This window comes from Neovison vison, chromosome 13 (assembly GCF_020171115.1).
Source record: "Neovison vison isolate M4711 chromosome 13, ASM_NN_V1, whole genome shotgun sequence".
NCBI lineage: Eukaryota > Metazoa > Chordata > Mammalia > Carnivora > Mustelidae > Neogale > Neogale vison.
In genome coordinates this window covers 21,343,832-21,370,643 of record NC_058103.1, presented here as the reverse complement: position 1 = coordinate 21,370,643, position 26,812 = coordinate 21,343,832, and the positions used below count along the sequence as shown (strand labels likewise).

General features: G+C 45.1%; 1 protein-coding gene across 7 annotated transcripts in view; it reads left to right on the top strand.

The window, feature by feature from the left end:
* STON2 (stonin 2) overlaps positions 1 to 26,812 on the top strand; it is a 151,913-nt gene that overhangs the window by 58,832 nt on the left and 66,269 nt on the right. For 5 of the 7 annotated variants that reach the window (XM_044231962.1, XM_044231959.1, XM_044231960.1 and 2 more), the window contains one exon: positions 1,588 to 1,785. The exons of the other annotated variants lie outside the window; for them this stretch is intronic. In XM_044231962.1, the coding sequence (XP_044087897.1) occupies positions 1,588 to 1,785 (198 nt within the window). The remainder of the gene's footprint in view (positions 1 to 1,587; positions 1,786 to 26,812) is intronic. 7 annotated transcript variants of the gene reach the window in all.

Sequence of the window (26,812 nt, the reverse complement as noted above, 5' to 3'; positions counted from 1 at the left end):
GTAGAAGATTTTATTTATTGGACAGAGATCACGAGCAGAGGGAAGGGGCAGAGGGAAAAGCAGACTCCCTGCTAAGCAGGGAGCCCAATCCAGGACTCCATTCCAGGACCCCGGGATCATGACCTGAGTTGAAGGCAGATGCTTAATCGACTGAGCCACCCAGGGGCCCGAGAGGGTAATGTTTTTAAAGTAAAAGCAAACGGAGTGATGACTACTCCAGACAGAGAAGACCTACATGTCTTACAAATGTGTAAGAGAATACTAAATGAAAATTCTCTGTGGTTTCATATTTGTTCCACATGTCCCATAAATTGCTGTTTATTCTTTTTTCTCCATTTCATCTTAACCCGTATGTCTCTGAAGCCAACACTATAATTTTGGTTTTCCAGCTAGGAGAACTACCCCACCCCACCTTTTTTTTAAGATTCTATTTTATTTATTTTTGAGAGAAGGGGGAGAAGTAGAGGGAGAAGGAAAGCAGACTCTGTGCTGAGCACAGAGCCCAGCACAGGGCTCGATGTCATGACCCTGAGATCATAACCTGAGCAGAAATTGGACACTCAACCGACTGAGCTACGCAGGCACCCCAGAGAACTGACCCTTGTTGAACAAGCCGTTTAACCTCTCAAGTCAGTTTTCCCTTCTGTCAAATAACACCACTGCCTGTCTCTCAGAACTGTAATGAAATGAGGTAATATTTGTAAAAGTGCCCGACATTTCGTGAGGACCCAAGAAATGCGATTTCCTTCTCTTTTGTTCTTCCTCCCCTGTCCACACTCCTTTCGGCCCTTGTTTGTAGTACTTATTAATAAATTTGCGAGAAGATCCTCATGGAACACCTTGGAGAAACCATGTGGTAGGTTATGTACTGAAGACAAATGAAGAACATTCGAAAATTTCATTTTAAAAAAAGAAACTTTCCAAAGCGGTTTTGAAAGTCTCGGTTTGGTGCTCGGCGTTCAGGAGAGAAAGTCAAGCCCTGTGCATCCTGGAAGTTCTTGTCTGTTCTGTTACCGATCAGCAGCCCCGGGAGATCTCACGTGGTATCTGTACGGTCTGCAGACTGTCCGGTTACAGTCAGCCTCAAGCAGGGCCGTATCCCATTCCGAGGCGAATACGTCCATATTCACTTCTCTTCTCTTATCCCGTAACGTAACCTAGCTCTGGTTTTGCAGTGTAATTGGGTGGGTTTTCCTGAGATTGTTGCCATGCCCCCTAAAAAATGGAGGCAGGGTAAGGGGGAAACAGTGTAGGACTCGTGAAGCTTTGGTTTGGATGAAGTGGAAATCACAGTTTAGAAATAGAATTAGAGCTGGAAATCACTGCTTTTCATTAGCGAGATTTTCATCCATCTGAGAGTCAGGAGACTCCCTTCTTCATGGTATTGGTTTTGATACTGACTGACGGTGAGCTCTCAGTCAGTCATTTCCCCCTGTCTATCATAAATGATGTTTCTATCATTTCCTTGCCTTGTATGGCTGTTAAGATTTCACAGGATCCGAGCACCATCAGGGTAAGACAAGCATGAAAGACCAACAGAGCACACCTATTTATACTGCTTGCTTTTGCATTTGGTCTGTCCCCCAGCCCTGCCACTGACCATGCCCTGCTGGACGTGCCCTTCCTTCGACTCCCTGAGGAGATGCCCTCTGACCTCTGAGAGCAGCTGGACTACACATTCTGAAGACACCAGTAGCCCCAGTTTTGATCCCTCATACACAGACCTGCAGCTCATCAGTGCCGAGGAGCAGATGAGCGGCAAGGCTTCTCAGGCTGGCTCGACCGGTAAGATGGAGCCCCGAGGGCTTTGCAGATCACTTTTTTTTTTTTTTAATTTTTAATTTTTTATAAACATATAATATATTTTTATCCCCAGGGGTGCAGATCACTTTTGGTAACCTTTTGCTGCTCTTAAAATCTCTGCAGCCAGCTTTGTTTGCAGAATGAGTTCCGTGCAGCCGTCATCCCGTTAAAAAGCTAAAATACAGAGTGGTTCAAGATTGCATTAGGAAAAAACCAGTATGCAGACTGGCTGATTGGTTGGCAAGATGTTAACACGGGGAAATCACTTGATATTACATCTTAACGTGCTGTTTTCTACTATTCAGTACAAATACTGTTCCTTGTCGGCTGATTTTCTCCTTGGATGACTGAACGATAGGTAATAGGCCCGAGGCTGAATCTTTCATTCACTCACCTGTACACCTTCCCTTTTCAGCAAGAGGGAGATAGATTAGCGCACAGAAAAAGCAAATGTTATGGGAAGCAGAATGAGAGTCAGGACTTGGCCACTGTGTGCAGACTACGAATCATGTTACGGTGATAATCATTCTGTTGTCCGTGAGTCTGTCATATATCTGGTCCCATTTATTAGATTTCTGGTAAGTGTGAGAGGGACGCCGCCTTGCTTTGCAGGTGGAATAAGAGCCTGTTAGCAAGCACAGTACTTGGGTTCGATTTAGGACAATGGCATTGGATAGATGTAGTGTGTTCTTGGAGTATTATTTGGCCCAAGGGATTATTTTCCTTTAAAAGTGATAGAGTTGCCGATAATTTCTCTGTGGATGAATTTGCCAGGTGTGTCCAACAGTATTTGTTTTTCTGTCTCAAAAACATTGTTTAGGCATTTGTCTCTGGATTGTTTTTCAAATTTGGGCAACATTTGTCCTTAGGCTGTGTGTTATTACAGGGGTCTATGCATAGAGAGATTTCTTGCAGACTAAAGGTTCAGGCAGGATTTGGGTTGGTATTTAATAATACTGTGAAGAATCCTAGTTTATCACAGTCTCTCTTCACAAGCCACAGTCCCTTGGAGCATTTTGTTTATATACACTCTCCATTCTGGTTAATCTCTGTGGCTGATGATCTCAGTCAGGGCCTGAAATATGTCCCTACAACCCCATCTTGACTGTGGGGGACCTTGTATGATGGGAAGGTACCATCAGAAGCCGAGGCAGTTAGGAAGAGGCTGTACACCCCCATCCCCGGCCCCCCGCCTCCCTTCGCTTCTCCTTGCTCTCAGCTGCCTTTCCTGGCCTTCCCATGGGGGGCGCGTATAACACACGGGTTAGGAGCATGCAGACTGGGGTTAGACAGCTCAGATCCTCCTCCTTCCATTTACCAGCAGTGTGACCTTGGGCAAGATCATTAATATATTTATGACTCCATTCCTCACCTGAAAAGTGGAGATAATAGTCATACTTACCAAGTTGTTGTCAGATCCAAATGAGACAGTCTATGTAGCTGGTTTCTTCTCTCTCCTGCCCCGGGATTCTTACTGCTTCAGAAAAGGGGAGGTAGGCTCTCCACTGTAGAAAAGTCAGGATCTCTAGGCTCAGGCTGTTTTTTTCCCAGTGACCTATCTACTTAGATGAAAATGGTTTCAATTCCTAGAGGTTCTAGTGATGGAAATCAGAGTCCTTCTCTGAGCTGGACATGATTAATCTGTCTCCAAAGCTTATAATAATTATTTTCAGTATTTCCCTTTTCTGATGTCAGTTTAACAGTATTATAGTTCCCCTGAGAGAACCTCTTCCCTCATTGTTTTGGTCGAGGTCCTGGCAGGAGACAGATGGCACCCTCAAACAAGTTTTATCTGAAAAGGGTTTAATGAGAGGACCACTTGCAGAGGCAGCCGGAGCTAGAATCATGGAGGAGGGACTATAGGACAGACAGAGCCGCTGCCCCGTATTTGGTGGAGTGGGGAGGGAGGGGGAATAAATGCCCAGATCTTGTGCTGGTGCTTCCCCCTGGCAGGTCCCAGCTGGAAGTCAAAGGGCACAGGGCCCTGCTGAGGCAAGCCCTCAGAGGTCAGCCCACAGGCCATAGAGCTGCTGGAGAAGAGGGGAAGAATGGATTTAGGATGAGGGCACACGTGAAGCAAATGCAGAAAAGCCAACACACTTTGGTCTCCACCAGGAGCTCAAGGTAGTCTAGGGTAGTCTAGGGTCACCCTGGAGAAGCAAAGGCAAAACTCGGACTGTAGAATGAGGAGTGATACCGTTAGCTCTCTCCTTCAGCAGGAGACAGTTTCTATAGCTACGGGAGGCTTGTGGTATGGCCTTTTGGCAACCTTCCTTTTTTGCAGACGTAATGAAAGATCATAGCCAGCCCTTCCTGAGTCTGTGCTGTGTGCTGGAATATGACGTGTGCCATCTCAGGCCTTGACAGCAGTCCTGCAAGGCAGAGAGCTCTCTCCCCATTTCCTAGTTGATCCTGAGTCTAGAAGGTAAGAAGCTTATCCAAGATAATACCAATAAGAAATGGATGAACCTGGATTTCAACCAAAGTTCCAAAGTCTTTTACCGTGATTCCCAAGCCTGGCGGTGCCCGGGAGTCATCATTTTTATCATTTTGCCGTGTTACCTTCCAGACCTTCTGAACAGATACACTTATTTTGCCATGAGGTTTATTTAAAAAAAAAAAAATTTTTTTTTTGAAGATTTATTTATTTGAGAGAACGCGTGTGCACACATGAGTCGGGGGAGGGGCAGAGGGAGAGAAATCTTCAAGCAGACTCGCTGCTGAGCCTGGAGCCCCATGTGGGGCTTGATCTCACAACCCATGAGATCCTGACCTGAGCCAAAACCAAGAGGCAGATGCTTAACTGACTGAGCTACTCAGGCGCCCCAACCATGGGGTCTCTTTTTGACATAAATAGAATCAAAAGGTTTTTAAATAAGATATATAATAGGTGTAGTCTGAGGAAGAAGTTCATGTTTCCTTAACAGATAGGAGTGCTTCTAGATAACTGCTGTGTGTCCATAGTATTGTGTTATGTAAACAAGCTTCTGGATGCTGGAAAACAAATCTCCTCATTATTTAGTGATCAGCCCAGGGCCAGGCCCAGGGGAATGCCTCCATCTCCTCACCTCCACCAGCCCTTCCAGGCCCAGAGGGGCAAGCAGCATGCCTTGGGGCCCTGGGAAAATGAGAGGCAGTGAGGTGAGTGGCCCAGGCTGTGTGGACAGTGTCTGGATGCAGCCCCAGGTAGAGACCCCCCCCCCCATCCTTTCTGAATGCCCGGACCTGTGTAGTCAGGGTGGACTTCGGCTTTGAAAAGCCTTTAACTCATCCTGGATAAGGAAGAACAAGGTTTAGGAGAATGACCAGATACTTCTAACCCTGTGGCATTTATCTTTCTACTTTAGTAGCAGGGAATTTATAAATGCTTTCATCTGAGATATTGAAAGCTCTGGAAAGCCCTCCAGTCATGTGACTACCTGTCCACCCCCAGGCACCAGGCCTGTGCCAGTGGCCAACCTCGTGGAAGGGTCTCCTGGGAGGCTGGATGGTCCAGTGAAGGTAAACTAAATCCTCGGGAGGGTAGGGAGCAGATTGTGCTCTGTGTGTGTCTCTGGGCCCGTCCTCTCCCCCGAGCTGCCGTTCCTCACCTGGGAAGTGGGGCTGAGCATCCGTGGCCAGGCTGGGCAACAGGCCGTGTGTGCAGCTGCTTCACGCAGTGCAGAGGGCAGCAGGAATTTTTTAAAAATCTTAATTTCACAGCTCTGAGCCTCATTTCCCTTTGACATGGGAAATAAGGATAATTACTGCCCCAAAGAGGCCAGCAAGCCATACGTGTGGTGGGATGACCCCTGAGAAGTCTTCAGAAGTGAGCCAGGGGGACATGTAGAGAGAGGCTGTGGGAAGTTGCTTTCCGAACCGAGGGCTTGAGGGTCCTGGGGAGCAGCTGTCTTGGGGAGGCTTTTGGTGTTTGCCCCCTGCCCCGTGCTTTTAGCATGGCAGCGGGAGGCACAGAGCGGGAAGACCTGCAGCCTCCATCAGGAGCGGCCTGGGCCCAGCTGGCCTGGGCTTTCCCTGGCAGCCCGCTGTGCGAGCCTGCAGCTGGGCCAGAAGCTCTGTGATGCATCTCCTGTGTGCAGAGGGTTCTGGGGGCCCAGGCCCAGCCTGTCTACCTTGGCCCCACTGCTCCGTGCTGGGCTGACCCAAGCCTAGGACTCCTCCCTGTCGTCGGCCTCAGGGTTTCTGCAGGGGGTTGGCAATCCTGATCCCAGGCATACTTTTGGGAGGGCAAGACTCTGTAATCAACCTGCACTCTCTTCTCGTTTTCTCACCAAGGTGTGTGTGGGGGGGGTAATTAGGAGGAGGAAGGCAAACAAATCCCCTCACCTTGTTTACATCGAAGGATACGGGGCAGAAGAGGAGAGCATGTGGATATTTGCCCTGGGATTTAGCTCTCCAGAGCACATTGTGGGAGAACTGGGAACAGGCAAGAACTTTACTAACACTTGTTTCCTCTCTCTCCCCCTGCCTCCCCGGGGGCCCCCCTTGCCCTGGATGACAGGCACACCCTGTCATCTTCACCAGGCAGCCTCCCTCTGAAACACCAATAGTTTCACATGGGATGATAAACAGGAAGAGTGTCGGGGGAATAAAAATAAGCCTTTGGAAGTCCATGGCAAGCAGGAAAGAGAAAACACAGAAATGTCTGCAGGAGCACATTCTCCTGTTAAGTGGTGGGCTTCCATTTTGGTTTTCTTTTACACACAAGAGAAGGGGAGAGGTCAAGGGCAGGATGAGAACGCTCAGTTTGCATCAGGCCTGGGTAAAGCTCAGAGCAGGTGTTTAATAATTGTCCGTTGAATGGATCCTTGAATGAAGGGAGTGAGACTACAGGTGGGGAGTCATCTGCATCCCAGACATCCGTGTCCCGTTTGAGTTTAAGAGTCCAGCATTCCCTGCCAAAGGTATCCCACGTGGCAGCGCAAGAAAAACCAAGATGCCAGGGGCCCGTATGTCAGGTCATGCTGGCCCCCTCTGTTGGAGATTCATAGCGAGTGTTAGATTATTAAAGACTTTCAAAAGTTCTGAAATTGTATGTAGGTGTGTATATGTGTAATTTCTATGTATCCATATAGGCCCATAATTTCTATATGTACCGGTACACACCTATATTTATGTACCTACGAAAATCCATTTCGCCATCCACGAGCCCAGACTGAGTCCCTGGCCAGATCTCAGTGTTCCAAAGCCCAAACTTACATACATTGGCTAATCTTGACTTGGAGGTTCTTGCCACTGCTCAAGTGTTGAGAAACCAGAAAAAAATATTTAAATGAATTGGTCCACATTTACAAAGTTAGCCCTGCTGTGTCTCAGGCTCTGCTATACCTCTTGGCCTTTTTAAAAAATTCTAGGTTCAGCAGACCCAAGACTGCATTTTGCCAGACTTTCTTTGTACTTAATGCTGGTGGGTTTTAAAATAAATGTGGATCATATGTTCTTGTTTCATTTGCACTGATCTGATCACGGTGGAATTCTCCCAGATCAGTAGGATATCCCCAGGGATTTTGGACTCTTTTTTTTTTTTTTTTCTTTTTTAAACTCAGAAACAAGTGTTTATACTAGGTAGAAAACTAAGAACTTGAGACCTCTATTCTTTTGTGACAAGAACTTTTTAGAGGCTCAGGAAGTTTCTTTGGTCATTGTTAGTTAAGGTTGGTGAGAGAACCTCATCAGGGCTGTGTAACTCCTTATAAGATGTGACATTTAAAAAAAAAGATGTGACATTTTCCTCTGTTGTCAGTTTTTTTCTAGTCCCGCTGCAGTTGGTGGAGCACTAGACAGGAATTGGGGCCAGATTCCCAGTAAACAGTAATTATCATTGTGCATGACGGGGTCCTAGGGGGGTTCCAGTTCTCAAGACACATTCGTATTTCATGACTTTTTTTTTTTTACCTTGAATATATTTTCTTGGAAGACAAAAATAAAGTTAATTTGTTTTTAAAATTCTTTTGCCTAGCTACAAATTTCAGCAATATTCAGAGTCTTCCTGAATAGTAGTCTCCTCCTCAAAATCAAAGAAGAGTAGAATATTTTTTTTAAAAAAATTAGATCCTTTTTCTCTCTTATTTATATATAAATTTGGCCTTATTTCTGTACTTAGAGTGCCTAAGGATCCTAGCTTTCTTGTCTCCATTAAGTTGTGCATTTTGGATTTTAATCGGTGCAGAAAAACAAAAAGAAACCCCTCTATTGACTGGTTTCTTTGAAAGTTTCTCCAGAGAGGTTCAGAGTTTTTTCAGAAACACAAATATTTATTGAGCGAAACTGGTATTTTACCAGTTGTTAGAGATACAAAAATGAGTAAGTTATGTGGTATCTCAGGACTCCTACAAGAAACCAATAATCTGCAAGCAGACTTTTTGCCATTAAAAGGGTTTTCATACGGGGCACCTGGGTAGTTCAGTTGGCGAAATGTTGGACTCTTTTGTCTCTGGTTGTGTTCTCAAGGTCATGAGATCAAGCCCTGAGTCGGGCTCTATACCCAGCCTGGGGTCTGCTTTGAGAGTCTTTGCCTATCCTTCTCCCTCTGTACCTGCCTCCTGCTTATGCTCGTCTCTCTCTCTCTAAGATAATTTAAAATAAAAAAGATTTTCATACGTAATTTTTAAAAACGATTTTATTTATTTATTTTGAGAGAGGGAGAGCAAGGACAGAGGGAAGGAGCAGAGGCAGAGGGAGAAGCAGACTCCCCGCGGAGGTGGGAGCTCAACACGGGGCTCCATCCCAGGACTCTGGGATCATTACCTGACCCGGGGGCAGATGATTAACTGACTGAGCCACCCAGGTCCCTATCATACATAATTTTAAAAAGAGTTTCTATTTATAGAATAACTATTATGTGGCAGGAATGTGCTACACACACACACACACTTCATCTCATTTAATCTTCACAATTTAAAAAACGTAGATATTGCTGCCCTACTTTCTGGATGCAGAAACAATAGCTAAGGAGATTAAATGGTTTGGGTAAAGCCATACAACGAGTGTTGGGCTTCAGCCCAGCTCTCTCTTCCTGGCTCACCTGCCTGGTGCCTGGTACCGTGAAAGGCACCGTTGATGACTCAGTGAGCCGTGGGAAGCGCTCCTGCTGCCGCCTCCTGCGCGTTCCCGGGGAGCTAAGTACAAACCTGCCTTATGCGCTCATCCCGTTGGACAGCCATGACTTGTTTAGGGGTCCCACTCGACCGAGACCTTCTTGGAAGCAGGAAGCACCTCATGTTCATTTCATACTCCCAGCATGCTGCTGGCACATTGAAGTGATACAGTGGATCTTTGTGGAAGAAAGGAACTACTCTGATATAGGGCTGCAAGACCCTTCTTTCCAAACCTGTTCTGCAGTTACTGAGGCCTAAGTGTGTCTGCCGATTGAAATGTGGCTTCCTGATGGGAAGGAATTAAAAGCGAACAAACAGGAGCATCGAGTGTGGAAGGACACCTCTTTTCCCATGTTCACAAATGTTTGGCAACTCTCCAGTAATCTCCCTTCATTTAGTTTTTCCTGCTCTGTTTTGGAGGATTATTATAACCTTTTGAGCGTTTTTTTAAAAAAATTGATGTATATGGATGTGTGTGGGTATCGGGGGTGCTGCTCCCTAAGTTGGGAGTCTCAGATCCTCACCGACCTTATACTTTCTGCATGTCCCTTTCCTCTTTAGCCACCTCGGACACTGGAAAGATGGTGAGATGGGGAAGGCTTTTCTGTGGTAGCGAAATGCTTTCTTGTGGCTCTTGCTGTGAGAAGCAAAATCTGAGAAAGAGAGGCAGAGTTTAAGATGTTGTATTCCAGGGGTGCCTGGGTAGATAAGTCAGTTAAGCATTTGCCTTCGGCTCAGGTGACAATCCCAGGGTCCTGGGATAGGGTCCGCATCAGGCTCCCTGCTCAGTGGAAAGGCTGCTTCTCCCTCTCCTACTCCCCCTGCTTGTGTTCTCTCTTGCTGTGTCTCTCTCTGTCAAATAAATAAATAAAATCTTAGAAAAATAAAAAATAGATGTTGTGTTCCAGGGGTGCCTGGGTGGTTCAGTCAGTTAAGTGTCTGCCTTGAGCTCAGGGCATTATCCCGGGGTCCAGGTTCTTGGCTTAGTGGGGAGTTTGCTTTTCCCTGTCCCTCTGCCCCTCACCCCCACTCCTACTTGCTCATAAAAAAAAAGTTGCTATGTTCTAAATAGAATCTAAACTAAACATCATGGGACCACTTAATTAAAAACCTGTGGCCTCCAGCCAGAGATTCTGCAGGTCCCTTGTAGAATTGCTGAAGTACTAGTCCTAAAGAGGAGATGACAGCTGAAATGCTTTTTATTGATTACCTTGTGGCGTTCTTTTTGGTCTTATGATGAGGACAGCAATGTCCAGACCACACATTAGTTAAGTGACAAAATTGGGATTGACACCCAGGCTTGTCAGCTCTCTGTAACTCACCCAGTCCTATAGGGCAGAGTTTAAGATGTTGTGTCCTTTCAGTTCCAAACTGGCAATCAAAACTGGGTATTTGCAGCCATGTAAAATACAGAGGGTCCATGAGTTTGGATGATGGGTCTTTATTGTCTCTCTCCTCTGGGGAGGTTAGTGACACAAGCATTTCCACCAATCATGGATGCAGGCAACAAACCCCAGTGGTATTAGCAATACCAGCCATGTCACAGAAATCACAGGTGTTTCCACAGTATGTTAGAGTTGGGACACCTGTCACAAAGGACACTTATTTCATTGCTCCTTGGAAAGCATGGTAGTTATTGGTTGTATTACTGGTAGGGTTAACATACTGCCATAATCCAGACAACATATATGGTGGCCTGGACTAGGGGACTGGGTTAGGTTACAGGAAACTGAACAGATTCTAAAGACATTTAGTATTTAGAATGGATGGAATCCCAGTTATACTGTTTCTTCCATCACACTTCAAAATGTTCCATCTCTAAGTCTCTACTTACTCTTGCTTTTTACCCTGAATAACTCCTTTTGTGACAAAACCCTACCGATTGTTTAAGATGAAATTCAAGTGAGGTTTTCTCATGCAAAGTCCTTACTTTGTGCCTCCTGTGGTCCTAAAGACTGGGCATTCCCCAGTGAGCTATAAGGAGGGAGTTCTTCCTGGAGCTTTACTGAAGGTCGTGGTCCCTGTCCCACCTCTAATATTTTGGTTGCATGGTTCTTTCATATCCTGACCAAAGTCAGGTCCTTGAGGGCAACAGTAATATTTTCATTCTTGGATTGTCCAGCAGTCTGGTCTCCAGCACAAATGTCTGGAACTAAGGAGGTGTCCAGTGGATGTTTATAGGTCCATCTCCCTTTGTCCTGTTGCAGCTGCACAATACCCTGGCCTCTGATCTCCGAAAAGAAGAAAAGCTTGCCTCCAGACACCTTGGTCCCAGGTATACCTGTTTAGAAAGAGAACTTAGAAAAATAGAAATGAGTTTATCAGGTATTACTTTTGAGTTGTTTTATGGAATATTTTAAACATATGTCATTGCCCCTCATCGGGCTCTCTGCTCAGCAGGGAGCCTGCTTTCCTTCCTCTCTCTCTGCCTGCCTCTGCCTACTTGTGATCTCTGTCAAATAAATAAATAAAATCTTTAAAAATAAAATAAATAAAATAAAATAAACACATGTCATTAAATTCCACCCGTGAAGGATGTTATCTCTCACTTTAAGTAGCTTCCCTGGTGAGTGATAAACATCACTGATTGAAAGGAATTAGAAATTGCTCCCTAAAGCTCTTGTGCAAATCACTGACACCCAGCGAGGTCAAGCTTCAGAAAGAATTATGAGCTACGCTTTTTTCAGGTAATGAAATGTTAATTCGAGCACAACAAAATGCTAGAGAACATTAAGTGCCCGGACCACAGAGGCTGGTATGCCGTGCCCTTTCAAGTGTTCATTGTCATTATTCCTGAAGCTTTCTGGAAATAGATGCCTTTGTATTTGATCTAGGCTCATAATGATTGGTTTGGATTCTTTAACTATCACAGACCTTTACAGTTAGAAGAAATTTAGGAGATTACTAAGTAAAATGTCTTCATTTTATGGTGGAAAAAGTCAAGGCCTAAGTATTAGAAGCAGAGTCTGGGCTTATAATTCCTTGTCCCACACCCACCATTTGAATTGTTGTTATTATTATTATTTTAAAAGATATTCATTTTTTTTAGCCAGTGAGCAAGCGGTGGGAGTGTTGCAGAGGGGGAGGGAGAGAGAACCTGAAGCCAACTCTGCTCTGAGTGTGGGGCGCAGTGCAGGGCTTGATCTCATGACCCTGAGATTATGACCGGAGCCAAAACCAGGTCAGACGCTTAAATGACTGAGCCACCCAGGTGCCCCCACTCCAGGTTATTTAAAAAGAGATTGTCAAGGCACAACTGGCTATTTTTCACTTTATTCTTCTCTGAATGTTTCATCTTTTTCTTCTTTTATTTTTTATTTTTCCCGAGTTAAACAATGGATCCTTTTTCTTGAGGGTTCCGTTCACTTGTGAGAAAGTTAAGAGCAGTGGAGCCGGTGGAGATGGAAACCCCTCAGATCCAAGGAACAGTTTTTTGGTTTTGTTTTTCTTACTAATTTTGACCTGAGGCATGACCATGCGAAGTCTCTGGACTCCCAAGCTAATGTGTCTTAGATGACACAACTCTTCCTGGTCCTGAAGTCTGGGTGGGGCAAGGTCTAGTCTTTCTCATTCTCTCCGGAGGCGCCTTCTCAGGGCGCCGCAGGCGATCTTATTGACGTGTGCTGAAGAGCTTCTTTCCTTACAGATCTGTTCTCAGCCACCTGACTTAAGCTCAGGGGCATCTCATCCTTCCATTTGCAAATTCCTCTGAGCTTAGAACAGCTCCTTATTAATGTTTTAGTAACATAGGCTTTCTTGAAAAATGGGAGTTAACATTTCATGCTTGTTTCAAGGGAGAGAATGAATTCTCAGTTTAAATGATGAAACGGAGTATGGGTCAAGTGAGGAAACAGATCGTGCTACTTCCTATAAAAAGGAAGCTGACTTTGGTAGAATTCATATCTGCCATGAGCCTCAAGAACAAATTCATGTCACCACCTCATGGTTCATCTAGAAACGGAGAGAAGCACTAAACACCAGGTTATAAACATCAACAAGATGTCAGCCTTTCCTGAAAAATAAAATAAGATGAAAATTAAGAAAGTGAATGGAGCCATAAGAGATACTGAACTCTTGGGAACAAACAGGGTTGGGGAAGGGGAGGTGGGAAGGGGGATGGGGGGTCAGGGTGGGGGCATTAAGGAGGATGCATGATGTCCTGAGCACTGGGTATTATATCCAACTGATGAGTCACTAAATTCTACTTTTGCAACTAACTTAAAAAAAAGATGTCAGCCCTCCCCAGTGGTAGCACCAAGGGTTGCTCATCGGTTCTTCTTCTGTGAAATGGACAATTGTTTTTTTTTTGTTTGTTTGTTTTAGTTTTATCTGGAATGTTATGTGTATTAGTTTACCAGGGCTGCCGTAACAAAGTACCATAGACCAGATGGCTTAACCAACAGAAATTCATTTCCTCATAATTCTGGAGGCCCAAATTCTAAGATTAAGGCATCAACAGAATTGGTTCTTCTGAAACCTCTGTCCTGTTTCTTCACCTGGTATTGCCTCTGGGTGTGTTTGCATCCTGGTCTCTTCTTCTTATAAGGGTGGCCATACTGGACTTGGGCCCACTCTTAAGATCTCACTTTAATTTAACTACCTCTTTAAAGACCCTATCTCCAAATACAGTCACATACTGAAGTCCTAGGGATTAAGATGTCAACATAAATTTGGGGACACACAGTTCAACCCCAAATACTCTACAAACACACATTAGAAGTCTTCTCCCTTCCCTGCCCAAGACACTATAATCCCATTTTCTGTAGTCTTTGTGGAGCCATACTTAGCAGTGCCACTTGCTATAGAAGCCGGAGTGCATCTGATGCTTCACTACCTCCCTTTCTCTAAGGAGAAAGGAGCTGGTTATGACTCATAAATTCCTCGCAGGGGCACCTGGGTGGCTCAGTCGGTTAAGCGTCAGACTCTTGATTTTGGCTCAAGTCATCATCTCAGGGTCATGGGATTGAGCTCAGCGCAGTCTGCTTGAGACTCTCTTTCTATCTCTCTCATAAGTTAAATAAATAAAATATATTTTTAAAAAATCCCTCACCTAGCCTTTTCACCTGCTTATCTACAGAATGGCTTGGTGGGTCAGCAAGGAGCACTTTATCCTGCTCTACTGGTTGGCTTCTATGCCAGTTCAACTGTAAATATGTTCGTTCACTAAAGAGGAAATGCAAAGAAGTGCTATGAAGAGATGATTAGTCCCCATTCGGTCATACAGATTAAACAAGAATGTCTGTCACCTTGGCAGAGTTTAAATGATTGAAACCATCTTGTATGGGGAGTGGAGAGTTGGGACTTTGCACACCAGGAGTGTGGAAGACATTCCTAGCCCTTGGTGTCAATGTAAATGTCACACTCTGTAACTCTTAGTCTGTCCCCAGGAAATAGCTAGACATGTGTGTGGATGTACCTTCTGGCACTGCTTACATTGGTAAAGGCAAACAAAACCCAAATAGCCAACCAAATAATCAAATAAATGGAATGCTATGCAGTCACAGAAAGTGTCTCAATTAATTATATTTTTAATTAAAAAAGGTAAGTTAGAGAATAGAATGTATAATCATTCTGCTACATTGGCCTTTATATAGTTTTGCTATATTAGTGTATGTGTATACATATGTATATATGTGTATGTATAAGTGTATGTGTGTGTGTATATATACATATATAATCTATGTATATATGGATGTATTTGTGTTTCTAACTATATACAAAAAAGTTTGATAAGATATATCCTAAGCTGCTAATATTGGTTATCTCAGGGACTTTCCTTACTGTATATATTTCTATGGGATGTATATTATATATAATATAGATGACTCTAAAAAATCAGAAAAAATAGGAATGAAAATATTTCCATTTCGAAAATGAAAGGTGTTATTGGAGCTATTTTTAAATTTTTTTATGTGTCTGGGGGCAGGTTTATTTGTTGGGGGTGGGCTGTCGAATGCTGATCTCTTTGCTTTGGGGTAGGGGGCTGGCGTTTCAGATATTGCTGTCATACACTTGTGTTTTGCTTTTCACCAACATAATGTTAGTTGCATATTCCTGGCAGGAGGTAGATATGGTGTAATGGAGATCTACAGTTCCTTGGGTTTGATAGAGTCAAACACCATCTCTCCTACTCTCCTGCTCTGTGATATTCAGCAAATTATTTAATTATATTGACTTTTAGTTTTTTGACTGTAGAATGGAAATAATAATGGTAATACTGAGCTTGCAACTTTGTTCTGAGGGTTAAATGAGACCAGGTACATAAAGTTCCTGGTCTATAATAAGGAGTAGTCATTATGATGATAGCCATATGATGTCGTTTTCAGAATTCCCCATATTTAAGAGCTAGGATTCAGTCTGTGGGAAGAAAATTTCTTAAAGTTGTGGAAAAACAGCTGAAATCAAACCCCACATAAGTTCTATTTTATGTCCTTGGCTGGTTTTTATAAACCACCTTTACAGAAGGGCAGTTTCTTTTATTCTCTCAAATCCCGTTGACTCAGAAGGGTGGGCTCACTCAACATGATTTATGAAACCACTTGTGTCTTTGGCTTCTTCTTCTTCTTTTTTTTTTTTTGCATGGAAATCAGAAAGAAAATCTTTCCTGAGGGGAGGTGGGAGGGAAGGTGGAGAGGGAAAGTGGGGAGGGGGGCCCGGGAGCAACCACCGGGAGTTGCTCCCCCTGCCCCTTCAGGATTGGCTTGTTCGTACAAATTGGTTGCCTCAAGCAACACGTTATTAGTTTGAGCCTGAATGTATCCCGGGAGACTTACTGCTTTCCCTTTGCCAAATAATTGTCCTTTTCCCTGCAGAGGATGCTGGGATCGTGGGGGCATTTTCCACTTTGGCATATTCCAATCCACTGAGTTCCTTTCACTGAGTGCAATTTGGAAGGCACCGTGTCATTTCACTGCATTCAGAAAGCAACCAGTCATGAGCTATTCATATTTATTTTCAACTCCTGGATTTTTTTCCTCCTTCCTTAAACACCTCAGTACTGGTGTCTAAGGAAAGATTATATTATTGATCAAAGTATTCACTGTCCTTCTATGCTGGAGCCCCCCAACCCACCCCCAGCAGTGTGTTCTGCCCCGTTGACATCAGGCTTGGCCAGTGAAATGCAGGTGGAAGTGAGGCTTCTGGCATCAAATTCTAGATGCTTCCACCGCCATTCCTTTTCTCTCTGTCATACTCCCGGCGCATGCCACCCTCAGACCCTGGATTGGGCCCTGTTTTGGTTCTCCTCTGGCTTCTCTTGTCCCCAGTCCCCATCTTCTACAACACAGTCCCTATACCCGGGACTCCAGAACCCTTTTCCTAAACAGCCCCGGGCCTGCGTTCCAGCTTCTTCCTGGACTTGTATACCCACGTGCAGCCCGTCCTGCTGGTATAGGCAACTCCAGTCCTCCAGGCGCCGGGAAGAGAGCTTGAGTGTGCTGATAGGGGTAGCCTTCACGGTCCAGGCTGGGTGGGCTGAGCAGGAGGAGAAGAAAGGGAGCAGGCTTCAGGTAGGACTCCTTCCTGCTACATAGTGATGTTTCTGTGCGGAGCCCCGAGGAGTCTAACAAGCTGCCGTTCCATCTCAGCCTTTCTGGGTTGTTATGAGCATATATTCATCGAGGAAGATAGGACATACTTTATTTAATAGTTGTTTTTTTTTTTTTTTAAGATTGTATTTATTTATTTGACAGAGAGAGAGCATGAGCTGGGGTAGTGGGAGAGGGAGAAGCAGACTCCCTTGAGCAGGGAGCCTAATGTGGGGCTTGATCCCAGGACCCTGGGATCATGACCTGAGCCGAAGGCAAATGCTTAAGCAGCTCAGCCACCCAGGCGCCCCTATTTAACAGTTTTTAACTTGGTCTGTACTTTTAAATACTGAGACATATGTTAGCCAGCGTTTGAATTCTTAGGGCAGTGCCCGCCAATGCTCGGGATGAGTCTGATATTCTAGACAAGGCCTGCTCGTTTGGCTGGGGCTAATTCTTAATGGATGTAATTGGAGAGATAAATCCTTGTAATTGTAAGCCACTGAGATTCTGGGGTTATCTGTTCACCATGGCATAATTTAGATTAAGGTCATTAATTCCAGGATGAAGAGGTGATGTTCATTGAAGGTATCAAACTTGACCCATTTAAAAAAGATATTGGCACAACTTTTTGTTGCTATATGTAAGGTAGTGCTACCCAGAGAGTCTGGAAGAAATCCCAGGAGTTGACTGGAGTTCTCTGAGTGGGTACATACAGGCCCCGTACTTGCCCGATTACTCTTACTGCTGAGTTACTAGCATTCAGTGGAATTTGAGGCCCTTCTTTCTAGTAGTGATGGTTTGTGTTATCAATACATCTGCTTGCCTCATTTCCCTTGTGACCCTCCAAATACCGAATTCAGAGTCAGACCTTGGGGAAAAAAAAAAAAAAAAACATAAAATGAGAAAATACAAATGAAGCCCCCAGCATGAAGAATAGTGGATAGTATTTTTATTTTTTTAAAAAATGTATCCATTATCTATGAATTTACATTCGAATATACCTACCTGTCTCCCGTCTTGTACCAAAAAGAATGATTCCAATGAATGGTTTCCAGATGATATCTGCTCAGATTCTATAAAGTACGAGGTACTTACTAGAGTTAAGAATAAGGTCTTTCTGACTCAGAACAAAGAAAAATCACCTGGACCTCAATAGACAAGTAAAACCATGAAATTGGCCTTAGGAAATCAAATAGAGCAAGCCCCAGGTTTCAGTGGCTCTCCATAGTTCTAAGTTTATTTCTCATTCACAGCACTGTGAACACAGGGTGGGAATAGGGGCTGTACTCCAGAGTTCCAGGACCGCAGCTACTCTGTGTCCTTAGAGTCTTCTCCAGTCAGGTGGGGGGTGTCGGGGGGAAGGTGCACAGTCAGCTAGCAGAACTCCAGTCCTGACCATGTTTTCCAGCCAGAGGCTGGAAATTGTGGCCTAACTCTGTGGCCTGAAGGCAGAGAACAACAATATTCATGGATACAAGAAAGCTCTGCCACAAAAGCTATAGAAATGCGTATGATTTTAGGACCCCTGCTTAGGATCTATATACCATTACCTTTTTTCCCCAGCTTTACTGAGGAATGATGAACATAGACTGCACTAATGGTATTTGTAACATACAGTGCGATGCACTTTGACACATGTACATATCTATGATGTCATCACTGTAATCAGGATAACGAGCATATCTGCGGTGCCCAGTTGTTCCTGCTGTCCATTTGTAACCCTCTGTTTCTCGCTGTCTCCCCACCTCCCACCTCAGGCACCCACTCTCTGCTTGTGCACATTTCTTTGTATTTTCAAGAATTTTGTAGAAATGGAATCATACAATAGGCTCTTTCATTTGGCTTCTTTCACCCAGCCTAATTATTTTGGGACTCAGGTCTGTTGCATGTATCAGTAATTCATTCTTTTCTATCGAGTAGCATTCCATTACATGGGTATACTACAGTCTTTTATTTCAAACAAACAAACAAGCAAATGCAACTTTTCAGTATTAAAGGACCTATAGGTCATTACTTCGCCTGACAGTCCGAAAAGGCTAACATGCCCAGCCTTCTTTGGGCAGGTCAGAAGGAACAGCCCCGGGTGTCTCACCCATAACCCTAGTCACAAGAAGAGAAGGACTAGATGGAACAGGTGTGGTGCTTCTCTTGCTTTTGAACTCAGATTGGGTGGACTACGAATCAAGTACTGACCACCTAATGTAGATGGAGCGCTGTGCCCTGTGGCCTGGGGAACACAACAGAAACCAGAGGGCTAATCCCAGAATTCGATAGTCCAAGCTTGGCACCGTCATCCTCTACCTGTTCTCTGGTCCTGGAGCCGCTGTCCATGCTGCGTGCCTGGTTCATGCCAGCATGGCATGGGGCTGCCCGTGGCCCTGCGGTGTCCACATACTTTCTGTGCTTTCCCCTGCCCAACCTTTGACCTCCTTACCCCAACACCCCCACCTCACACTGAGGTTGAAGCTTTCTCAGCCTCAGGGTCTCACCGATAGCGTGAAGCGGACCATAAGTCTCAGGAACTGTTTACTGAATGAAATATTCCTTTCCCTGAATGAGATGAATTATTGAAATAAAAATTAATGAAATCTTATAAAGTACTTATTCTCATGCCTAGTGGATCGTTCACATAAAAAATTACATGTTTCCGTTCCTTCTGACCTTTCTCTCCCACAGGCCCCCAAACCCTCTTCTGGCCTTATCTTACTTTTCCAGTCCAATATTTAACCGCTTCCTCTATCAAATGTACTGTGCATCCAAACCAAACTCTTTATTGTTCCCCAGGGATATACCCTTTGCTTTCCTCCCTTTGGACCTTGGTTTATGGGGTTCCTTTGCCACGGGCACAAATGGTGTTCCTCTATCAGGGTCCAGCCCTGCACCTCTGGAAACCACCTTCGATTGCTTGTCATGCTCCGCACAGATACACCAACACCCCAAACGGGGAGTCACTTCTCTGCCACAGCAGCTGCACTGTGTCCCTAACCACTCTTATCTTTATCATATTCATCCCAAACTGACCCACTTGCTGTTCTGCGCCTCTGGGCTCTTTCTCGTGCTGTTCCCTCTGTCTGCAAGAATGTTCTGCAAGACTTGCACACATCTTTCTCCCTTCCTGCATTCAGGTCTCTGCTCGTCTGCCACTCCGCAGATCACTCCATCTCACTCACGGCCTCCTGCTCCCGACTTCCACTCTCCTTACCCTGCTTGTGTTTCTCCATGGCACGTGACCCCACCTGATGTTAGTTGCTTGTTTCTGATGGCCGTGCCCACAGGAACTCCGTGTGTGCAGGGACTTTGTCATGTCACTGGTGTATCACTAGTGCCCACCACGTAGCAGGTGCTTAATATTTGCTGAGCAAGTGAATATGGCCCAGAAGATGACACTCTAGTTGCTCTCAGATATGCCTTGGGGATAAGAGCAGTATCAGTGTCTGATTCATTATTAGATCACCTCAAACACATTGTCTATAAGAACATCAGTAAATATTTGAAAGACAAAGGTCAACATGGAGGAGAAAATTTCCCCAATGCTCACGTGACTCAAGTTTGGGTTCAGCCAAAGCTTACTGAGCATCTACTGTGTACCAGGCACCATTGGATACTTTTACATACATTGTCTCATCTGAAGCTCATAGCGGTTCTCACCTCTTCATACTAACATTCTAATTAGAACCTTGGGAAGGTTCCATGATTTCTTCAGTGGCTGCCTCCCTTCCCGTCACGGATGGGGCCTCACCACTTCTTGGCTTGAGGTCTTGCTCAGTCCTGCCATTGCTGATCATCCACTGGGGGCCAGAGCCCTCTGCCCTGCTCCTTTGGCTTTCATTCATTCACTCACTAATGGATTCCTTCACTCTACCCTGAGCCATCTTCTAGCTTTCAACCCTTGTTGCTGGTGAGGAAATACTCTTGCTTTCTCTGCCTGTACATTGTGTTCCTTCTAATTCCTTGTCCTAAGGGATTCTGGCTTCCCCTGCTCTCTCTGTAGCCCTGATTTCCTGAACTGTGGGAGAACTGACATAATCCCCATTCCTCTGTGTTACTTCCATTGCCTTCCATTTGCCATCATTCCATACTTTTAGAGAACTGCCAGTGCCTACCTACCGGAGTCTGTCTGAGCCATGCATGTCACACTGCTGACTTTGGATATATCCAGTACACTGGAGTCACGGTGCAGTGAAATGAGCACTGGACGGAGAAGAGTCAGAAGAGCTGATCTGGAGGCATCGCTCTCCAGTTTAGTAGTAATAAGATTTTGGCAAATCATCTTGCCCCTGTGAGCTTCTGTGCCTTCATCTGGAACATGGCAATAGTGATACTCACTCTGCCTGACTACCTCACAGGATTTATCGAGGAATAAAGTGAAGTATGCAATATCAAGTTACCTCAGAAGCCATGAGCATCATGGACAGTTGCCCTCTTAGCTATTCTGCAGCTTGCCAACGATGGATCTCATTCGCAGCTGAAACGTCTCTGGGTGATTTTTCTGGCTTCGCGTGCTTTCCAACCCAGGCTGGACCTCAAGGGCAGTTTTTTCTTTAATACTCTACCAGTAGCCTTAGAATTCTTTGGCTCCTTGACCTTCTACCATACTCCTTGGACAGTTGTCTGTCCTGGGTAGCCCCTAACAGATACTCAGAGTCCCTGCGCCGCTGAGCTCTGCTAAAAACCAGAGTCTTGAACTGATCCTTTTGCCTCATTAAGAACCTTGCTCCTTCAAATTCCAACCCCCTTGCACATTGTGTATCTCTCTCTCCCCCATCCCTAAATTCTCTCTCCCCTAAATATGATTCGTTAATTCTTACTCTTAACAGAAGCTGTTTTCAATCTTGCCTTTGCTCATCTTGACATTTTTTGAAAGAACTTCCTTGTTTAAGTTTCAAGTGCTAGTGTAAATTTTGGCTGGACTGACTCCATAGTAAACCCAAGAGTATTATTTATGAAGCTCGTGGAACACAGGTGGGGTCTGAAATCCGGGTTTTCCTCCAGTTTAGCTCTTTTTCCCTCCCTGTAGTCTGTCCTGTATCTCCCTTATAGATGTAGGATTTTTCATGTGGCAGTGGGACTAACAGTCCAGCTATGTCTGCAGAACTAAGAGAAAGAACAGCTCTTGAGAAGTGAAACACTCTGTTCTTCACCCAGCCTCTTCCTCCCCTGTGACCTCCGGCTCTTCAGACCATCCCTGCAGATCTTGCTAGATGGAAACAACAGGAAGTGTGGGGGTAGGAAGAGGCATACTTGGTCAGTTTTTAGGACTAACACTGAGAGCTTATGCCCCCTGCCATCTTTTTTTCCTCCTTCCAGTTTGTTCTCTCTTCCTTTTCCCTTGCCTTTCCATTACCACAGAGAGTTGGTTCTTGGAAAGTGTCTTGGAGAGTGTCTCTGGTCGGTGTGGCCACAGGGAAAGGATCCACCATTTTTAGGGCTGACTCTTGTAGTTAAAAATGGCAGCAAGTCTTCTGGGGGGAGAGGGAGGAAGGCACTCTTTTTTTTCCAGTTTAATCGACAAACAGTTGGAATACATCACTATGTAAGTTTAAGGTGTACGCATGACGGTTTGAGATGCATAAGTTGGGAAGTGCTTACTACAATTAGTTAAAAAAGAATCCATCTTATATGAAAGAAAAGGAAGAAGAAAAGAAAACTTTGTCTTTGTGTTGAGAACTCGTGGGATCTGCTCTCTTAGTAACGTCCCTCCCTGTATGTCCTGCAGTGGTGTTAGCTGTCCTCATCGTGTCGTACATTCCATCCCTGGGACTTACGTGTTTTACAAGGGAGGCTACTTGGCAGTGGCAGCACGTCTTTACTCAGAAGAGCAGCCCGGCTCCCTGTGGAGGCACACCAGCGGCTGTCCGGTGTTTCCAAACTCCTGTTGTGTTTGCTCTTCCCCTATCTTCCCTCGGTGCTCTCTCTGCCTTCTGCCTGTCGGGGCTTCCTTGCACCAGCCTCATTGGTGCTTCCGATCCCTAAATGAAGAGACGTCCCTCTCTCCTTTCAGATGCCCATGAAAGGCATTTTGGAGGCAGTTGGCAAAGAACTGGAGGCAGAAAGAGAGGAAGCTAGGAGGAGCTCGCTGAAGGCCCAGAGTCCTGGTTGTTGGCCCTTAGAATAATACACGGTGGTTGTCCCTGTTTTAGAGGTTCTGGAAACTTGGTGAAGACTCTCATCTTAATGAATTCAGGGCCGGATGATGAACTTAATATGTTATCGAATTCCTTCCTTTTTTTTGAAATCTCTATATAGTGTGTGGTGGGACTTCAATGGTGTCTTAATATTTAAGTAAATGAAGAGAAAGAAAAAAAAAAGGGAGACAACGAGCAGTCTCTTAGCTGATCTAATATTTCACTCCTGTCTTATAGGTATTTCTTAGAGTCCGCTTCTCCAACAGAGAGGAAGTGGGCGTTGTTTTGACAGTTCCAAGTGCCTTAGAGGTGGCACAGCGGCTTATGGAAGGCTGGTTTAATGAACTCTTACACAGACTTTAATGATCAGGATTGTCTTTAGCCTCATTGCCGTGCTTGAACCTCTGCATCCGTTCTGGCTGGAGCTCACAGGGCCGGGTAGCATCTTCCTCGCTGCAGAGACTGGCTTTAGAACAATTCATGAGAGGCTGTGGACTCTGAGAAGCAAACTGAGGGCTTTGGAGGGGAGGGGGGTGGGGGGTTGGGTGAGTCTGGTGGTGGGTATTAAGGAGGGCGCGTATTGCATGGAGCACTGGGTGTGTTGCATAGACAGTGAATGCTGGGACACTGAAAAGAAAAGAAAAATAAAACAAAAAAAGAACAGCCACTGGGAAAAACACCCATTTACCGTCTGCTTCCAAGGTGAGGAAAAAGAGGCAGTTTCGGAACAGGTATGCAAACCTGAATCTTTTCTCCAGATAGAAATCTGAATTATCACCTGTGGTGACAGAGTGCTCCTCTGCTTTCTAAATGACATACTTTCTGCCAGAAAGGAGAAATCGAACAAAAGAATCTATCCAAAGCTAGAAAGTAAAATCATGTGGCTACTCAGTAGTGCGACCCTGTGGGATGGGAGGAACTGAGCCTCACTGGGGACCTGAGAGGGGCGTTTGCCAGGGTCCCCGCGAAGGGGAAGTTCTCACGACGGTGGCCACTGCCCGACACCTTGTGTTCCCAAGGACGCACTCACTCTCCATCCCTTGTCATGACGTGAACAAGGTATAACACTGCCATCTACCCAGTAGTCCTTTGGCAGCTAACTGCCTAATTTGAACACTGGCTTCCCTACTTATTAGCAGTTAGGCCACTTCAGTTTTCTGAGCTTCAGTTTCTTTGTATACAAAATTAGAAACTAGTAACAGTTTCGAGAGCTGTTGTGAAGGTGAACGAAAAGACGGTCCTTAATGCTTATAGAAAAATGCTTGCTATAGATGTGTTTAATTAATGTCAGCTCTTCCAATAAAATCATAATAATTTCACTATAGTTACTATTATCCGCATGTCTTGGATCCATAAAGGACAGATGTATCTTTTTTCCCTATGACAACTTCTTCCCTTTTGGAAAAGAGCCAGACACGCTCAGTCCCAGAAACTGTCTACTTGTCAGCCTCGTTCTACAAAGATGACAAAGAAGTTCAAGGCACTGAGGTCAGTTTGATATATTCAGACCCATTCGGAGACCTTAATAATAAAAATATTATAATATCTGAATGATGATGTCTTCCCTGGAATTTCTATCCCCGAAAGAGGAATTTAAAGAATACTTAAAAAAAAATAATAACTTTAGTAGGAAAATGATTGGGTTTTCTTTGCTGGATTCAAAGATAGTACTTGCTTATGCTGTATATAAAGTCCTTATTCATTCATTCAGTCAGTCAGTCTGTCATTTATGTGCTAGAATCTTGGACGTTTTCGAATATGAGTGTGACTTTTTTCAGAATCATTCCAGATCTGCAAGGCCGGGTGGATAATTCTCATTTGTTGGTGGATGGCATCGGGCAGCTAAGCCTATAGCTTGGAGCGCAAGGAGGTCCTGCCTACAAAGCACACTGTCTGTGTTAGTAGTGCAGTGAGAGCCGTGACCTCCACCTCCTTCCCCCTTGCCCCAGTGGGGACATTGAGGAACTTCCTCACGAGTTTGGTTTTGACAGGCCCAAGGGCTGGGAGGAATCCAGTCACCTTCTCTAAGGGCTCATAACCTCACATGTTTATGACCCATTTTATTGCTGACTTTTGGTTTCAAAGGCGGATCTGCTGTGTTGTTCGAGAATACAAATCAGTCTCAGACAGCGTGGAGTTTGTTTCCTGGGAAGATGACAGGCCAAATCTTCATTAAGCCATTGAGGAATGAAGGAGGGAGGGGCTCCCTTTTCCCTTGCACAGTGGCTGGCAGCTGTGAGCCCAGGCTGTGTGGGCTCCTGGGAGCCTTTGTTTGGTTTCTATGGCTCTAACCTCAATTAGCTGCCGTGCATGCAGAGGAGGGAGGATGCAGCTTCTCAGCTCACTCTGGTGGCTACAGCGGGGTTCCCTTTCTCTCCTCTGTCCAAGGCTGGAGGTATGCATAGAGGCCAAGTTTGTGGGGTTATTTGAGTCTCCAGGCAAAGTTCATTGCTTCACTGGTGAGCGATGGCTTCGGGTATGGAAGACAGACGGCTCGGGACTAATGTTTTTGCTTGCTCCTGGTTCTGTCAGTGCAGCCAGCCATGCTGTTGAGCTGTGATCATGCAGAGGTCTGTGCTGGACTCACCAAAGGGGTGACTGGGATCCAGTCCCAGCTCGGCCCTTTGTGGCCATGTTCCCAACCAGGGAAACAGGTTTGGGGTGAGCTGGCAGGGCCTCTGAATGGAATAAATGAGAGTAGATGTAAAGAGCTTAGCACGGCGTCAGGCACATAATACTCCTACCCACATTTCCAAAGATGTGCGGGGCCAAATCCTTCTGGTTGCTTCCAGCAAGTATCCCAAGCATCTGTGGCCATCACAGTGGAACAATAAAAGTCTGAATTCACCGAGAAAGCTTTTATTTGCTTTAGGCATCAGGCGGAGTACACACGCATGCACTTGTACATACACATGCTCCCTTCTGTCTCCCGGGCACTGGGCACTTGTAGGTGGTTCCCTTGGTCGCACATGCATGTTTCGCTCTGTGGTCTCCAGTGGTGCCATTTCAGGGCAAACCAATAGGAAATGATTAAGCAGACCCTTGCAGTGAGTGGGATGCTTAGTCACAGTTTCTTCTGCCTCTTTCCTTGCCCTAGCATAACCACTGAGCAACTTGTCGTGGCTCGTTTTCCAGAACAGTAGAGAGAAGTCCGTTGCATAGTTCCATCTGCAAGGCCAGCTAATCCTGGGGCATGGTGGGCTTTCGAGTAGGTGCTAACAGATGGTGTGAAAGGAGGTAATTCCTGCCTTGGGGGAGCTAATCTGGGAAAATAAAATTAGCACATCTGAAATAATTAGCTACCAATTAAGTGTGAAATATGTGTTACTGACCCCATGTTAGTGTGCAGTGTGGGTGGGGGTAACTTAGAGGGCAGCACTGTCTCCCTAAGTACCTAGGGCTTTGCCTTGTTGAAGGATTGCACAATGTTGTAAATATACACACATATATTTGTTAAATATATAATAACAAAACAGCTGCCTGTGACAGCTTTTCCCACATTTTTAAAAAAATTAGCTCTGAGTTTTAATTTTAAGGATTTCATTGTAAAACATTTTAACATTAAAAGACATTTTAAGGAAAAAAGAAGGAAGTCATCCCTAATCCTGCATCCCTAATACAATTAATTTATCAAAGACTTTGTTTCTTTGTTAGTTCTTATTTTCATTCTTAGTTTCTCCAGTGTCCAGCCCAGTGCCTGGCACACAAAGGGGGCTCAGGGAATGTTTGTGAATGCCCCCCTCCCAGCACTGTTTTATATTACAAATATCCAAACAATGGTCTTGTAAAGGGACCAAGCCAGGTTCTCTACCACATCGTTGCACTGACTTCTCACAGTGCATGGGATGGTATGTTGAGGCTCAGTGTGGTTAGGTGAGGGGAGTGCTCTCAGGAACATCGCCCTTAGACCATAGAGCCTTCCTGAGTTACAGTAAAGATAGGAAGGTGGGTGCCTAGGCTAGCGTGCTTCCACCACCATGCCTGCCCGGACAGCATTGTTTCCCCTTTCCCCCTGCCAGACTCCACAGACAGCGTGCCTTTTCCCAAAGTATCCTTGCCAGCAAGTTCCATGACTTCTGCCTACCTGCCTTTCAGGTAAAGCAAGCTTGCCTGTTGGTACTTGCATAGCTTTGAAGAGTCAATCATAGACCCACTTGAAATAAGATGAATTAAAACAGATCAGGTTCCCTTGTTTAAGGTCTCTCCCCTCCTTTGCTCTCTTTCTCACTAGACGCTTGAAGCCAAAGCTAGGCTGATT